This window comes from Amblyomma mixtum, chromosome 2 (assembly GCF_055824585.1).
Source record: "Amblyomma mixtum isolate Tamu chromosome 2, ASM5582458v1, whole genome shotgun sequence".
Classification (NCBI taxonomy): domain Eukaryota; kingdom Metazoa; phylum Arthropoda; class Arachnida; order Ixodida; family Ixodidae; genus Amblyomma; species Amblyomma mixtum.
In genome coordinates this window covers 251,306,632-251,323,202 of record NC_143013.1, presented here as the reverse complement: position 1 = coordinate 251,323,202, position 16,571 = coordinate 251,306,632, and the positions used below count along the sequence as shown (strand labels likewise).

The following is a 16,571-nucleotide window of genomic DNA, read 5'->3' as shown; positions in this document are numbered from 1 at the left end:
CGCACATGTCTGCACAGGATGTCCTACTCCAACTACACAGGGACATAATACGACCCAAAGCCATGCAACAAAACGACAAGGCCATTCTCGCCCTCGATCTTAAGGGGGCGTTTGACAATGTTAAACATGCCACCATACTCTCTAACTTGAACACCACTAACTGCGGGGCGAAGGTCTTCGCCTATGTCAGAGACTTCCTCTCTGCGCGTCAGGCACTCCTCCGGATCGAGGACGAGGAGTACGGCCCGTACTCTATGGGTACATGAGGTACACCACAGGGGGCGGTGTTATCACCGCTCCTTTTCAACATCGCCATGATGCACCTGCCCGGCCGACTGGCTCAGGTAGATGGCATAAAACACGCACTCTACGCAGACGACATTACAATCTGGACCACCGAGGGGAGCCTTGGGGAGATAGAGGACCGCCTTCAGCAGGCCGCCACCATAGTCGAAGCATATGCTGCCGACTGTGGTCTCCAATGTGCTCCCGCCAAATCAGAGCTTCTACACGTCAGGACAAACCACAAGGACAACACGTCTCTGCACATATCTCTGTCAGGCGGTCCCATCAGAGAAGTGGCGGAGCTCCGGATCCTGGGTCTGTTCATCAATAACAAACTTAGGCCGGACTCTACTATAGCGAAACTAAAGAGCATAGGTGAACAGGTTGGGCGCATGATCCGCCGTGTTTCCAACAAGCGGGGTGGTCTGCGGGGCAGGGACGCGCTGCGGCTCGCCTATGCCTTCGTGACCAGCCGGATCCTCTACGCCGTGCCGTACCTACGCACCACCAAACAACAAGACGAGCGCATTGACGCCATCATCAGGAAGGCAACAAAGCGAGCACTGGACCTTCCGGTGGCTACCTCCAACGCCAAACTGAAGGCGTTGGGAGTGGTAAACTCCTATCAGGAGTTGCGGGAGGCCCACCTCGTGAACCAATATACGCGGCTATCGCAGACGGTGTCTGGGCGCCGCCTGCTAAACCGCTTACACATCCAACACACATGCATACCAGAGGGGACGGAGAACATCCCGGTGCTGTGGCGCCACATGCTCTTGGTCGCTCCGCTCCCGCGTAACATGGACATGGCTTCACATGAAGGCAGACGACAAGCGCGGGTTCGCACGCTTGAGAGGCAATATGGTTATAAAGAGGGCGTCTATTACGTGGACATCACAGGGCCGTCGCCCGCGGGATTCTTCACGGCTGCCGTAGTCCACCGGGGAATGAATGTCGATGGGCTATCTTTTCGGGACCCAAATTCAACACGAGCGGAGGAAGTCGCAATAGCTCTCGCTGCCGCCGATCCAAAATCGAAAACGGTTATCACAGACTCTCGCCGGGCCTGTGAACATTATCTTGCAGGCGAAATATCACCTCTGGCCTCGCAAATTCTAAGACGCGCTCTCGCCGATCCAACTCGCACAAAAGTGATCTGGGCTCCTGGCCACCAGGGTCTACGAGGCAATGAGGCCGCTGATGCGGCCGCCCGAGCGCTCACACACCGGGCTCCTCATCCTAGCTCTCATGGCTCAGAAGCTCATAAACCGCTTCTGCGGTTCCGCGAAATCCTAATTTATTATTGCGACAGCCACCGTCTCTACCCGGCACCTGCCAGGGGGCTGAGTAAGGCGGAGGAGCGAACTCTGCGGCGCCTGCAGACAGGAACCCTTCTCTGTCCTGCAATAGCAAAACACTTCGATCCGAACACAGATGGGCGCTGCCCGCACTGTGGAGAGATCTGCGATATCTTTCACATGGTGTGGGCATGTACTCAGAATCCTCACCTTCCCCCCTCCCCCACCCCCACCCGAGAGGCATGGGAGACTGCCCTCCTCAACTGCTCCACACTGGAGTCCCAAAGGGCTCTGGTCAAGCGGGCGCGAGACGGGGCCTCGTCATGCGGTGTCCCGGACTAAGGATACCGACCATGCAGCAGGGTTATTTTTTTTTTACTTTTTTTTTAACCCTCAAGCTCTCTTCGATTAAAGTTTTTCACCACCACCACGACGACAGCGAGGCCCGGCGAAGTCCACGCTATATGCCAGCCTTTTCGCCCATGTTTCGCTGCCGCTGCGCCTTCGTGACTGCACATTCGCACCACGAGAGTGAAATAACTAGAAGGAAAATAATGGGGTGGAGCGCATTTTGCAGGTACTCTCAGATCATGAATATCCCTAAAGAGAAAAGTATACTATAACAGGTGTATCTTACCGGAACTCACCTATAGGGCAGAAACGTGGAGGCTAACTAAAAGGGTTCCGCTTAAATTAAGGACAACGGAGTGAACTGTAGAAAGGAAAATGATAGGTGTAACGTTAACAAACAGGAAGAGGGCTGAGTAGGTCAAGGAACAAACGCGGGTTAATGGCATCCTAGTCCAAATCAAGAGGAAGTGGGCTTGAGCAGGGCATGTAATGCGAAGACAAGATAATTGATGGTCATTAAGGGAAACGGACTGCATTCCAAGAGAAGGTAAGCGTGGCGGGGGGCGGCAGAAAGGGCGCGACCCTTCAGGTCACAACAACAACACCTCTCCCTATGATTACATAAATGTTTTCACCACCGCCACCAGAAAGTTAGGTGCGAGGGTAAGTTAGTTTGAGAGGGTAAGGTGGCCGCGGCTGGCACAGTACAGGCCTAATTAGAGAAATATGGGAGAGGCCTTTGTCCTGTAGTGGGTATAGACAGGCAGCTGCTGATGTTGCAGATGGTGATGATGATGATGCATTCGTTTGGAGGCGACAGTTTGCTACTGAGGGACTTTGCTCGACCACAAACATCGCAACAGTGGTTTTTAAATTGGGCTAGCACTTGCAGTGCCCATTCCCCGCATTTGGGTGTTGTGTGTTGCGAAAGAAATACTACTTGCACTTTGCAGGGTGACCACCATCGTGCCGCGGCGGTGACCACCATTGACCTTCATTTGACCTTGATTGCATTAGTTGGATTACATTAGATTGAATTGGACTGGATTGGATTACATTACATAAGAGTAGATTACATTAGATTGGATTGGATAGCAGTGGATTGGATGGGATTGGTTTGGATTGTATAACCGATGCATCACCACAAGTCTAACCACAAGAACCACCACCAGCTACACTACCAGCTGTACCATGGCGTAGGTACGGATATTGCTTTCGCAATTACCGGGCTTAACCAAGCTAAGCCACAGCTAATTTTTTTTGTTTGTTCGTCTGAAACCGGTTTCGTGGCAGGCTGCTCACCTGCCCACCAGGTGGCTTACTTGCCAAGGTGTAGCCGGAGGTAAGCAGGCGAGAACCTGGGGCGCTAATTAGGCGGTAGCTAAACGGAATGAGTTGGGGTGCAAATTGGGTGGTAGCCTGGTACCAACTTGTTGGTCGTAGCTGCAACCGACAACTGACGTGATTTGGTCATTAGGAAGATTGTGTCCCAGTGCACCCACGACCACCTTAACCTAGCAGAGCAGCGCAGCAACGAAACACATCATGCTAGTGCACATATGCGCATTTGGCCTAATTAGCCTAATTTAATATTCGTACCTCAGAACGGTTGTGGGGCCCTCGTCGCGTATGGCGTTTGAAGTTAGCGCCACTTTCACCATCATCCCCCGTTCTTTCCTTCCCACCTTCCTCCCTTCCCTTACGGCGCGGTTGAAGTGTCCACACAGAAGAGAGAGAGAGAGTTACTGCGCCATTTCTGCCCCTCAAAAACCACTAATTTTCTTCCCCGGGGAGGCCGACGGTAGGCACGCCGGCTACATAAGATAGGCGGATGGTCGCTCGCTCTCTTTACTCCCGCACCCACTCTCCCAGGCTTCGGAGTAGTGAGGACGCTCGCGCCTCGAGTTGTGCTACACGAATAAAGTGTGAAGCTTAACCAGCGCGGAGAGTCGATGCTGCTGTCTCTGCGTTTCCCACATTACGCAGCATGGTGTGAATGTTGCCATTTTTTAACGCGATCGGTACCTTCCGACGAGAAATCCAGTGATGTCGCAAAATTCGCATTGGTCGACAGGGTCGTGACGTCACAGCCACGTGACCTCGCGCGGAAAATTTAAACACTTCACAACGATCTCTCAATACAACAGTGAAGACACGACTACACAATTCCTCTTGGACTACGGGATCGTGACGACATCTCACCCCCATTACCTATAGTGTCTCTTAGGAAATAAAAGCAATTGCGCTAAGAAGAAAAGTGGTCGAGTCGGGACTCGAGCCTAGGGCCGTGATCCGGGCGTGGCACCCCATGATCACTGATGAACGTTCGCGATAGTTCAGGGGCTTTATGCGACCACCTAATACCGCAACGCAATCGCAGTACACTTAAGCGCTCCCAGGAATTTCTCATTTCTTGGCTGTGAAATGTGTGGGCGCATATTTTCGAATATTCTCCAGCGACGCGTTCGGGGCCAGCCTAGAGGCGTTTCGAAGCGTTTGGCTTCATCTTAGATCGCGCATCCCATGACGACAAAGGCAACAAAAGTTGCACGAAACGCGAGTACACATGCAGGCGATGGTCACGTGATCACGGGTAAGTATCTTTCCCCTTAAGACTACGAAGGTAGCGCGAAAGCCCGTACAGAGATAGACACGTTTGAAGGTTTGAAGGTTTATTAAAACGAAATACAAATGAGTTGTAAGTGTCATAAAAAAGTTAGTACAGTAGGAGGTCCCAAAGTGAAAACTGTCTGGGGGACCTCCCATCAGGAATACATAAGGAAAGTGCATAAGTTTGGCAGAGGAGCTATAAAAGTATACAATCAAGTTAAAACCTATTAGTGTAATTTGCGGCAATGAATAAGTTATACAATAGTTAGCGGGCATAATTTAACAAAAAAGGCATAAAATAGCAAAACATAAGAGCAATAGAAAGAACACAAAAAGACATCAGATAACAATGGGCATTGAATAAATGCAGATATAATACACAGGCGGAGAAAGAAAAAAAAAAAGAGGTTCCAGAAGATTAACAATATGACCGTTTGCTGTCAGAGTGGGGAACATAAAATAAGATGAAGGCAACCTTAAGCATGGCATGAAGCTGGATGGGTTGATAGGAGATGTTTTTTTTAGTAAAGTGTAGAAAGCGGGCTGCGAACGTGCGGATTTGATTGCTAGTGGTAATGAATTCCAGGTTTTGATAGCGGAGAAAAAAGCAGTTTGTTTTCCATAATTTGTGTTCACTTTTGGTAGAAGCATATTATTTTGTTCAGAGAATCTAGTGTTATCTAGTGTTAGGATCTTTGATTTGTGCTGGCCATCCTTCAAGCGTATATCTGTAGACTTTGCTGAGAATGCCGTCATACTTGCTAGCTTTGGCAACGTCTTTAGCCGTCAGTGGCGTAGTTTCAAAAACAGCGAGCGTATGTGTCTCATCAACGCTGTTTTCGGTTGCAACAGGCAGTCTGGACAGCGCGTCCGCCACTTCCATTTGAGATCCTTTCCGATATCTCAAGTCGTAGCGATAAGAAGCCAGGATGAACGCCCACCGTTGCATTCGAGCAGGCGCCAAAGATGGGACCTGCTTCCGTGACCCTAAGATGCCTAGTAATGGTTGATGATCCGTGAACAACGTGAATGCCCTTCCATATAGGTAACGATGAAACTTCTTGAGAGCAAAAATTATTGCCAGCGCTTCTCGCTCGATCTGGGCATATCCACGCTCAGCTTATGATAACGTCCTGGAAGCAAAAGCGACAGGCTTTTCTTGCCCACTGGGAAGTATGTGAAAAAGAACCGCGCCGAGCCCATACTGCGACGCATCACAGCTTAGAGCCAAGGGTTGCTTCGGATTGTAGTAAGCAAGTACCGGACTGGTCGTGAGCAAGTTTTGTTTTTCGAAACGCACGAGAACACTCGCTTGTCCATTTCCAACGCGTGCCCTGCTTCAGGAGCTCGTAGAGCGGCGCAGCCACAGTCGCCAAGTTCGACAGGAACTTGGAGTAGAATGTTACCATTCCCAGGAAAGACTTCAGTTCAGTACCATTTGTAGGCTCCGGTGCACGCTCTATTGCCCTTGTTTTCGAGCCCAGTGGCTTTATTCCATCCGCTGAAATTATGTGGCCCAGATATCGGACTTCACTGCAAAAGAGCTTGCATTTTTCCATGCGCAGCGTCACATTGTGCTCCTGCAATCGTGTCAAAACTTCTTCCAGCCTTTTCCGACATTCATTCTCACTTGAACCTCCAATGATGACATCATCAATATAACACCCTACTTGAGGGATACCCTTGAGAAAACGGTCCATGAGCGACTGGAATATGGCAGGAGCACTGGCAATGCCGTAAGGGAGCCGTTGGTACTGGTAAAGGCCTTGGTGGGTGTTTATAGTTAAAATCGCCTTTGCATCTTCGGCAAGTTCTACTTGCTGGTAAGCGGCAGCAAGGTCTAGGACGCAGAATACTTTTGAGCCTGCCAATGTTGTGAACAAATCTTCTGGCAAGGGAAGCGGGTAGTGCTCAGTCAGCAGCACAGGGTTCACCGTGACCTTGTAGTCACCGCACAACCGCACTTTTGCTCCTCCGTCTTTCGGTACCACTACCAGCGGAGTCGCCCAATCGCTTCTGGTGACCCTTTTCAGTACCCTCGCCCGTTCCAAGGCGTCTAGCTCTTCGGACACAGCTTGCTTCAATGCAAAAGGCACGGGACGGGCCTTGCAAAATACTGGCTTGCTGTCTGGCTTCAAGAGGACCTGTGCTAGCCCGTTATCAGCCCCATCTGCGGTGAAAACAAAGCCTCAAACTTCTTCTTAAGGTCCTCCACGGCGTCGTCTTGCTGTATAGCATGAACTTCCTGCCAGTTTAATTTCAGCTTCCTCAGCCAGTTGCGGCCGAGCAGACACGGCAACACTTTCCCACCGTCATCTACTATCAGAACAGGTAGAATGTCAGTTTGATTAGCGTGCTCAACACGCACATCAGCCGACCCTACGACCGGCACTAGTTCTCCTGTGTACGTTCGTAAAGGAACCGTAGCCGTCGTTACTGTCAGATGGGGAAACTTACGAAAAAAAACTGACTTCGGCATGACGGTGACGGACGCCCCTGTGTCTATTTGCATCCTTAAGGCCTGTCCTTCCACCAGAACTGTGACATAGTATGCAGACTTATTTGTTGTCATACTGTATATTTCTTGCTCTTCGTCAGACTCATCGGCCGAGCTATCGATCGCATTCAGCGCGTTCGGTTTGCCTGTGCGCTTCCTGCACTTTGATTTCAAGTGACCTTGCTCTCCGCAGTTATGACACTTGTACTTGCGATATCGGCAATTATTGGCCGCATGGCGTTTACCGCAACGGAAGCACTCTACGGGCTCAGTCTTGCTTCGATAATTGTCCTTAGCACGGTAGCCTTGACTCAGAACATCAACTTCTAGTCCTGAGCGCCTTTGTGGTATACTTTTCCGCTCTTCTAGCTTTACTTGTTGAGTCTGGGTGGCTGCTAGTTCACGATTTAACGCAATTTTGCACGCCTCTTCGAACGTCAGCTTTTCAGCGGCAAACAGCTCACGCTGAGTGTCGACGCAGCGTAGCCCAGCGACTAGCCTGTCTCTAAGCGCTTCGTCGAGAAACTTGCCACACTCGCAAGTTCTGGCCAGGTGCTTCAGCTGCACAATGAATTCGGCTACAGTCTCTTGCTCAAGTTGCAATCTTCGGTTAAATCGGCACCTTTCCGCAATCACGGCCTTTCGGGGACTGTAGTGTGTTTTCAGTAGCGCCGTGACCTCGTCATACGTTTTGCTGGCAGGGTAATTCGGAACTAGCAGGTTCTTCAATACTTCATACACTCGAGGTCCTGCTACAGTCAGGAATACGGCTAGCTTCTTGCCTTCAGCCACATCATTTGCCAAGACGTAAAGCTCAAATCTTTCCAAGTAGGACTCGAAACTGTCGCTCCTTTCGTCAAAAGTATCAATTTTTCCCACCTTCGCCATTGCAGCATTCGCCAAGCAGTAGCCTTCAGCAGCAACCGAAGAAAGCAGCCAGCCGCCTCGATCCCATCCTCGTCGCCAGTGTAATGTAGTAGCGTGCGGCAGCTGAGCGGCCGCAGCAGAGAACCAGCGAAGACCGGTGCAGGACAAGGAATCAGCGTTTATTTGTCCGACGCTTCTTTTATACGCAGCGGTTGCTTATCCGCTGCTGCTATCAGTGCGCGTCATGGCAAAGTGACGCGTCATGCACTTGACGCTATCACAACACCAGAAAAAAGTGAAGCCCGAAAAGAGAATAAAATTGCCGTTAAGGCGAAAATCGCTTGCCAGTGCATGATATTCGTAATTTCACCTATTTCGCACCGTATGTGCCGTTGCAGCATATTAGAGCTTTGTGCTTCTTGACCAGGAGAACATAATGATGAAGCGAGATAGCAAGCATACAGGGGCGGATTAATGAGCAACTCACGATAGCGCTGAGGGCCCAGTTCAGCGGACAAAATGGCGTCGTAATTGGCGTGCAGAGAACATCGGGATTGGTCGAGAGGATCGTGACGTCACCACCACATGCTCCCGCGAGGGGACCTCAAACTCTTCCAAAGCACAACAGTGATGACGTCACTATGCAATTTCTCACTAGTCTACTGACCCGAAAGACGCGGGTTCGATCCCGTCCGCGGCGGTCGAATTTCGATGGAGGCGACTCTCTACAGGCCCGTGACTCTGCGATGTCAGTGCACGTTGAAGAGCCCCAGCTGGTCGAAATTTCCGGAGCCCTTCACTACGACGTCCCTCATAGCCTGAGTCGCTTTGGGACGTTAAACCCCCTATAAACCAAAAGCCTATAGGGTCATAATGTCATTCTACTACCATTACGTAGTGCCTCTGAAGAAAAGCAATAGCGGTAAAAAAAAAGTGATCGTGAGCCGGGAGCGCTACCAATCGACTACTGAGGAACGCTCGTTCTACCTCATATGCCTTGAGGTAAAAAAAAGAAGTACAGTGTCCCTGTTAGCAAAGAGGTCCCCTGGCTGCTGAAGGGACCCACTAAGGCTATCGCGTCATACCCTTAGAGCGGAGCTTGTGTTCCCGAATTTTATGGCAGTAAGAACGGGAGCAAAGACCACCTTTTCATTAAAAATTGCGCGAAGAAAAATAGTTTACAGCAGACAACACTGTCCCCAGTACACTGTACCTTGTCTTGCACGAACCAGCCATCATGCACTCAATCTTCACGCAAGGCGAAATTGCTTAGAGTTGGCTGCTGTACTAAACAAAACACCAAAGATTGCTTCTGGACACAAAAGTGTGCCTTTTACACTTGCAACCGTATGGGGAGCAACAGTGACGTGAACAGTCTTGGTTCTCTGGCAGAAATATTAAAATGCTGGCCATTTACGGGCTTCCTTTTGCCTGCCTCATGCCACAGGTGCACTAGGTACAGGGTCAGTTCAATGTGCACTGCTAGTCCAAGGTATGCAATGCCTGTTATGTGTTCCAATGGTTACCCTCAGCAACGTAACTAGTAATGAAATCATTCAATGGGTCAGCTGGTGTCCATATTATGACCATGCAAGAGTGCACAAGAATGGGATTGCCTGCATTGAAGGATCAACTGTAACACAAGCTTTACCTCACACCATTTCTAATGGCCTTTTATTACTCTATTGTTTCTTTTAAAGAAATGAATTTTAGAGAAAAGCTGCGAGAACATGAAAAATGCCATTTCCAAAACTGACAACTGCAACCCAGTAATTTAGGAAAAATCACTACTCAAGCAAAGACCGGGATTGAGCAGTTTATCTTGAAACAAGATACACAAAGCAGCATGCATGCTCACCATTAACTGGCAACACTCAAACAACTATCACAAATTAACAGTGATGGAAGGATGATCAGTTTCCGTACTGCATGTTCAGAAGTAGCAACGTGTCTGTGATGGGCACAGCACTGTTTACATTGGTGCTGATTCCAACTTGAAATGCCTTTCGCAAAAGCATGCTGCCATGCTCCTGGGCGAGGACCACAAATTCCGGAAGGTGATCGAGCACAAGCAACACCAAATCCCTGCGATCACTTGCAAGACACTGCAAGTAGCCCGAAATGAATTGCCCTGCAGTCTTTGGATTATTCTTGATGCTCTGAAGCAGCAGCCTGAATGCCAAGCTGCAACACGATATGTTTGTGCTAGTCAGCACAACGCACTGTAGCTCGTCTTGATAAGCTTCCAGGACTTCGGGCTTCCTCGATGAAACTACGTCCAGGTCTTTCAGTGCCGAAAGAATCTCTTCTGGGTCAACCGTATCTTTGTCAAGCAGGCTCCTGAGATCCCGGCTACTGCCACCTTTGCCGAATCCCAGAGGTTGTGACACTGGACGCACAACCGAGCTCCTTGTAGAAGGGCCAGGCTCTGAACTGCCGCTCTCTGGGGCATTTTCATTCCCTTCAGGATGCAGTCGGAGAATACAAGTGCCAGCCAAAAGAGTCTTCAGGCTCAGCAGGTCTGGGAAGATGCCTGCAACATCTTGCATTGCACCATGGTGCTTCAGAACCCACTGCCTAGCTGCAGATGGATTGTGGTAGACATACTGATGAACCAGAAGCAGGAACCTGTTTAGCAAGCCCATAATGCGCTCTCTCTCATGATTACGCATATAGTGAATATGACACTGAAAGGCATCCACGTAAACGTCCAGTATGTCATTCAGCGCAGACACTCGAATGTCAAGAAAGAGGTGTGGAACAAGCAACTCCAGCGTCCCCAGCATGTGCACAAAAAATGACGCATGATTTCGTGTACCAAAAACTAACGTTCCCATACCTGAACGACTGTGGAGAAGGCTGGCCATCATAGGGAGCTGACGGAGCATTAGCTCCGGATGAGTTGCTGCAAGCTTCCTAGTAGCAATATGCAGGTCTGACAGCTTGTAGTATGATTGCTTGTCATAGTCGGCAATGGACAGCGCCAGCAAAAGTGTGTGCGAGAGGGTGTCCACCTTTGTCTGACCAGATGTCTGCGGTCCTATGTCCTTCAACATTTCAGCAATCGCATCCGAAGTGAACACAATGCTGGGAATGCACAGGTATAGCTGCGTGAGCATCTCTTTTGCAGCTGCACGACGACCAGGTTCGTTCTGGACAATGGCTGCCAGGTGAGACACGACAGCCGAGATCAGAGTCTTGTCAGCACAGCTTTGCTCCAGCAATGGCAAACGTGTAGAAATCTTCACTCTGCTTTCCTCCTGGGGAGCTGGCTGACCTTCTGAAGCTGTGCTCGCTGAAATGTGTTCATTGATGATATAGTCTGCCATCGCACAAGCCTGATCAGGGCTAAAGATCAACACTTTCTCCGGCGTGTAATGCTTAGGAATCTTCTTGTCCCGACCTTGCCATATCTTTGGTATGAACATGCAAGCCTGAAGGAAGTCTAGCACAGCAGAAGGGTCATACTTCTTTGTGGATGCTTGAGAAAGAATCTCATTGATGGCTGCATGCAATGTCGTCCAGTGTGCCCTGTGGATGAGCAGAGCCAGCAGGTATGGCCGGAAAGTTGTTCTTAGGAGCTCATTTTTCGTGCTGTTGTGAAAAAGCAACTGCTGCTGTAGCTCTGGACAGGAAGAAATACATTCTGGCTCCAAATGCTCTAGCCAGTCTACAATGACAAAGCTAGTGGTCACCTTCTCCGACTCAAACATGTTTTCACAAAGAATTTTCGAGAGTGCATGAATCAGCTGCTGACTGTCGCCCATCTTGATCGCCCTTTGCACAAGCACGCAGAGTGCCTCCTCGAAACGCTTAGACTCGTTTCGTGCCACAGATGTCAGAGCTTCTACAATGTTGGCAGATTTCGCATCACCAGACGCTAACCTTCTTGGTGCCTGATCCTTGTTCCTCGAAGATGAATGTGATGTACAGTACTGAGTCAAGATGGCTGTAAGGGGTGACTGGGCTTTGCTCAGCTCCAAGATCTTTGAGCAAACCCAGTGGAACTTGAAAGTAAGCGGCGAGTTTGAGGCTCCTCTCTGCTGTGCTGCAATGGCAAGTCTGAAGAGAGAGCATGTTATGAATGACTTTGCATACAGTGCATTAACAAACATGTCTCGCTTCTCACTTTCAAGGAGGTGCTCGCAGGTGTGTATAAACTCTGCCAAAGCACCACCAAAGAGGCACTTTCTGAGCACATCGTGTGAAAACGCCTTTTGCAGGCCTCTAAACACTTCTTGCTCTTGCTTGTTTCCCAGCTTTCCTTTTATCGGGTCCAAACCAAACAACTGAACAACAGCTATTGGGACCGAGTCTAGTCGAGACACCTCTCCTGGTCGCGGTGGGGCATGCTGAATAACTGACGTTGGCACCGGTTCAATGTCATCCATCTCGGCAGCTGCGTCTGTGACGTCACTCTCGCCCAGAAGCCGATAAAACAATTCGCCCCCAATCGCTCCCCTCTGGTGTTGTACTTCGACGAGCTGCGACATGTACGCCTTGTCGACAACTGCCTGGACAACAGCTGCCTCATCATACTCCACAGCTCTGTCCAAGCAGCAAAGCAGCTTGCTCATACTGGGAACTGGAATACCAAAAGACTGGATGAAAAGTACAAGCTGGTTCGGCTCCAAATCTTTCAAAGCAGCATCGACGAGAACGTCCACTGAAGACCTGATCATACGAAGCTTTAGCCAATCTGGCAACAGGAGAGCCTCCTCAGATGTGTCCACAAGAAAAGCTTGGGGTGGGTCTCCTCCCTCTGGAAACCACGTCTCCAAAAGTGCGTTGAACATTTCAGGATCGCTCTGAGGGGGACCGTACGTGAGCAAAATGATCATGGAGTGGACAACTAGTATGTACATGGTTGCTGTCTCACCAGATGCCCACTGCAGTGTTATGTGATCTTGACACTCATACCAAAAGACATCTTTAGAAGGTTTCCGTGCATTCTGGAGGTATCGCGTGAATATGTCGAGCAATGAGCAGTGGAAAAGTTGGTTGTAATCAAAGCCAACGGAGTCCTGCAGAAGAATGCAGTTTACAATTGTTGGCCTGTCAATAATGAGTTGAGTGATGTCAAGTGAGAGCTCGGAGAGTCCGTCGTCGGGTGTATAGGTTGCAAGAAATTTAACATAAGCTGTAACAGCAAAGGGATCATTCTCCACTTGACACGCCTGCCGCAGAGTTGCACTGATGTCCTGGCGCACAACGTTGAAGTGAGGTAGCGAGGGAATTTCCTTCAGAAGCCATTCATGACTGTTTGGATCAGAATCTTGCGGACCCTCTGCATTTAGGGGCTTCTGACTGAGGACAACCATGAGTCCTTTGGTTGCAAGTGTGCGGGCACTCTGCTGCTGTGAACTGAGGCGTCTCATGAAATAGTCTAGGACCTCGCACGTGGCCTGGACATCTTCGTCCGGGTTCCTCAGCAACTTCTGTAAGTGCTGCAACAACTGCTGCTGTTTGCGCTTTTTGCTCTGCGGAGGCTTGACCTTGCCTTTCTCTGGCTTTTCGTCTTCCAGTTCTGCGGCTCCCTGCCTGCACTCTAGAGCATCCGTAAGGAGAAACTCGCACAGACACTGCACGGGGAGGAGGTCGAAGGAGCCCTCGTTCGACTCGACAAGTTCGGCCAGCCAAGGCATATGAGAAGTGCCTTGTCTTTGGATGATGCCCAGAAGGAAGTCGGGTTTTCTGCTTCTGCACAGGAGGTGCCCAAGCTTCAGAGTTTCATTAAGAGCTTTAAGCTGTTCCAGAACCTGCGGCGGAGGCCTCCTTGTCACGCCCTGAGGGTCCATCGTTATCAGCTTAGACAGCAAGAGACTGTTGCTTTCAGTAATCTGTACCCCTGCAAGATTTGTTTCAGCACAAGCCGCAAGATGTGTTTCAAACTCCAGTATCTTCTGCTTCTCCACCTGAGCAATCTGCATTTCCCGTGCTTTGATTTCATCAGCTTTCTCGCCTACTGCTAATGTCGGTGGAGGGAAGACAAAGTGGTTAGTGATGCACATCTCCACCATACTTTGCAGCGTCGGGTGACTTGCAAAAGCCATTTCCCCAAACGTAGAAGGGTTGTGGGCCACCACGATGAGAAGCATAATCCAGGCCTTCCAATAGTAGTCAGCAATTGCGAGATTTGGTGGCGTGTAGCCCGCTGGAAGTGTGTAGTTGTCAGGGTGGTGATAAGCGCACAAGTGAAAGATGATCTCAATGAGTTCTGTTCGTTCTACCACGAGCACAGGGTGTGAATCTTCCTTGTAAATTGCAGCTGCCCTTTTGATGAGTTGATCTACAAGCTCCATAGCATCAGACGGGCTGAGGGGGTGCTCCTTTGACATCCCTATTATCAGTATTCGAATGAGTGTGTCCTCCAATGCAGGGACGTCTGAGGCCAGTCGAAGCATCAAGTGTCTGTCACTTTCTGGTGGCCAGTTGTCCTTGCAGTAGTGCTCTAACTGTTCGAGGAAGAAGGCCTTGTGCAAGCAATGCAGGAATTCATTCCTGGATGGCTTGAACATCTTGGGAACGACAGTGTGCAGCCACCACACTGTGTCTCGCTGAATCGTGGCCACCTGCATCTGGTAGTTCCGAAGGGGAGAGATATCTTTCTTTTCACCCCTGAACAGTGCTGTTGCTGCTTCACGCACGGCTGGCGTGATTGCCATGAAGATAGCCTTCACAATGAGATCCGTTATCGACACAAACAGCCGCTCCCTCAACGGCTGGTCAAGTTCTTGAAATTGCGTCTCTTTTCGCTCCTGCATGAGACCGAGACAGAAAGCGGTGAAGTTGAGGTCATAGCGCAGAGACCGTATGATCTCTCGGAACAAGGCACGCAGACACCGCAGATAGTCATCTCTGTTGATCAGAAGGTCTTGAAAAACTTCGGCAAGAACTCTGGCAGCTTTTTCAGGCGAGTGCTGAAATATCACCGAGAGGAGCTGCATGTTATTTGGATTCCTCGAGTTTGACAGTTCATTATAAATGCAGTGCTTCAAGACAGTGCTCAGGTTGTCAACATGTTGACCCAAGAGTTCTTTCATGCACTGCATGAAATGGTTGACAACCGGCTTCGTCTTCAGCCGAATGCGGATCAGACAGCCAATCACTTCAACATCGTGCTTGTTGTGCTGGTTGCAGTTCATGCACACTGTGAGCAACAGATCCTGGGCAGGACGGGTCAGCTTGGGATTCTGAAGCCAAGTCTCCAGACGGTGGGCAACCAACGAACGCACCTCGCTAATTCCGCAAGCACACACCAGCAAACGCAACAGGTTTTTCGAGATGTCCATCGGCTGACGTCGATTCAGTTGTTCGTGGATCACTTCCAGAATGTAGTGCTCAATGTTTCCTTTGGAGCCTGCAAATCGAGGCACAACGGCAACATTTTCCGGGCTCTCCTTGAGGTCCAGGTGCAGACTCGACAGGGAATCGTCATCGTCGACTGCTTGCGCTGGAGGACTGGGGCACGCGTCCGGCTTGAAGAGGAGGTCCGGCGCAAGCATGCTCTTGGGCGGCAGCCTGGTATTAAACGCCGTGAGCACATTGTCAACGTAGTTTTTACACTCATCGTGGTCAACCCAAACTCGGTCTCCCAGCGAGTCCTCAACAAAAACTTTCACAAACTGATCTGGCCAACTGACATTGTCTTGAAATGCAGCCAACAAGAGGTTGCAAGCTAGCACCGAGATCAGGTTGTTGCCTTTAGTCTTGAAGTTCACCGTGACGTCGCGCTTCAGCAAGCTCGTGAAGGCTTCGACGGAACCCTCGGAGTCAAATATCCTCGGTCGAGTTTTGGCCAGGAACATCAAAGTTAGGTAGAGCATGGGATCTGGCTTTGGTCGTGTGTTTTTCAGCGTTTTCGCCGCACCACACATGAGCGACTCTACCTTCTCATCATCGCCGATGTCCTCCGCTTTCAGAACACGGCTCAAAAAGTCTGTCGGGTCGACTTCTACGGCGATCACGTCCCACTGATCACTCTTGTTAGAAGGAGTCTCGCGCTTTATCTGCGACCCACCGGGACCTAAGCGGGCGAGAGAGGACGGGGCAGCGGCAGCGAGTTTCGGCTTCTTGGACTGCACCAACGAAGTTCCGCCCCCGGCTTCTGGCCGTTTCCGCTCATTGCTGGAACTTGCGCTGCTCAACGTCGACTGCTTCACGGGCGGCTTCGGTTCAGGCACGTCGGGCGTCGATCTTTGTTTCGATCCGAGAGCGATGAAGTCGCCAGACGGGAACAGAGCCTTCACTTTGTTAGGGCCTCTTTTCTGAGACCCTTTCCCTTTCTCTCGTTCCATGTCGGATCGCAGTTGTTCACTTTACGTAGCTACATCACAACTCATTTCTTGTCCGCTGGGAACACAACAGTTCAACACTATAACCTGAAATGCACGCGTCCGCTGACAACCTGCCCTCACCGGCGCCATACTAGTAGTAGCCATACTTGCCATATGCATTTTGTTGTGAACGCCAGCCATAGTTTCGCATAGGTATTGCGCACTCCATTGTGCATGCAAGCCAATGCGAAAGCATTAAGAATAAAAAGTGAGACAAAAAGTAAGGTATTCAAAAATACTGGTTTGTTGTTTTAATTTTTGTTTAAAAGGTTGCTACGAGCGATCATTCAACAAACGCGCTACAGCTGGCGCCAGAGGCTTCAGAGC

General features: G+C 50.1%; 1 protein-coding gene across 1 annotated transcript; it reads right to left on the bottom strand.

Moving 5' to 3' along the window:
• Positions 1-9,708: 9,708 nt before the first annotated feature.
• On the bottom strand, positions 9,709-16,333 carry IntS1 (integrator complex subunit 1). The gene has a single exon (XM_089573517.1). The coding sequence runs from the start codon at positions 16,203-16,205 to the stop codon at positions 9,822-9,824; it is 6,384 nt and encodes a 2,127-aa protein (XP_089429643.1). The 5' UTR covers positions 16,206-16,333; the 3' UTR covers positions 9,709-9,821.
• Positions 16,334-16,571: the final 238 nt, after the last annotated feature.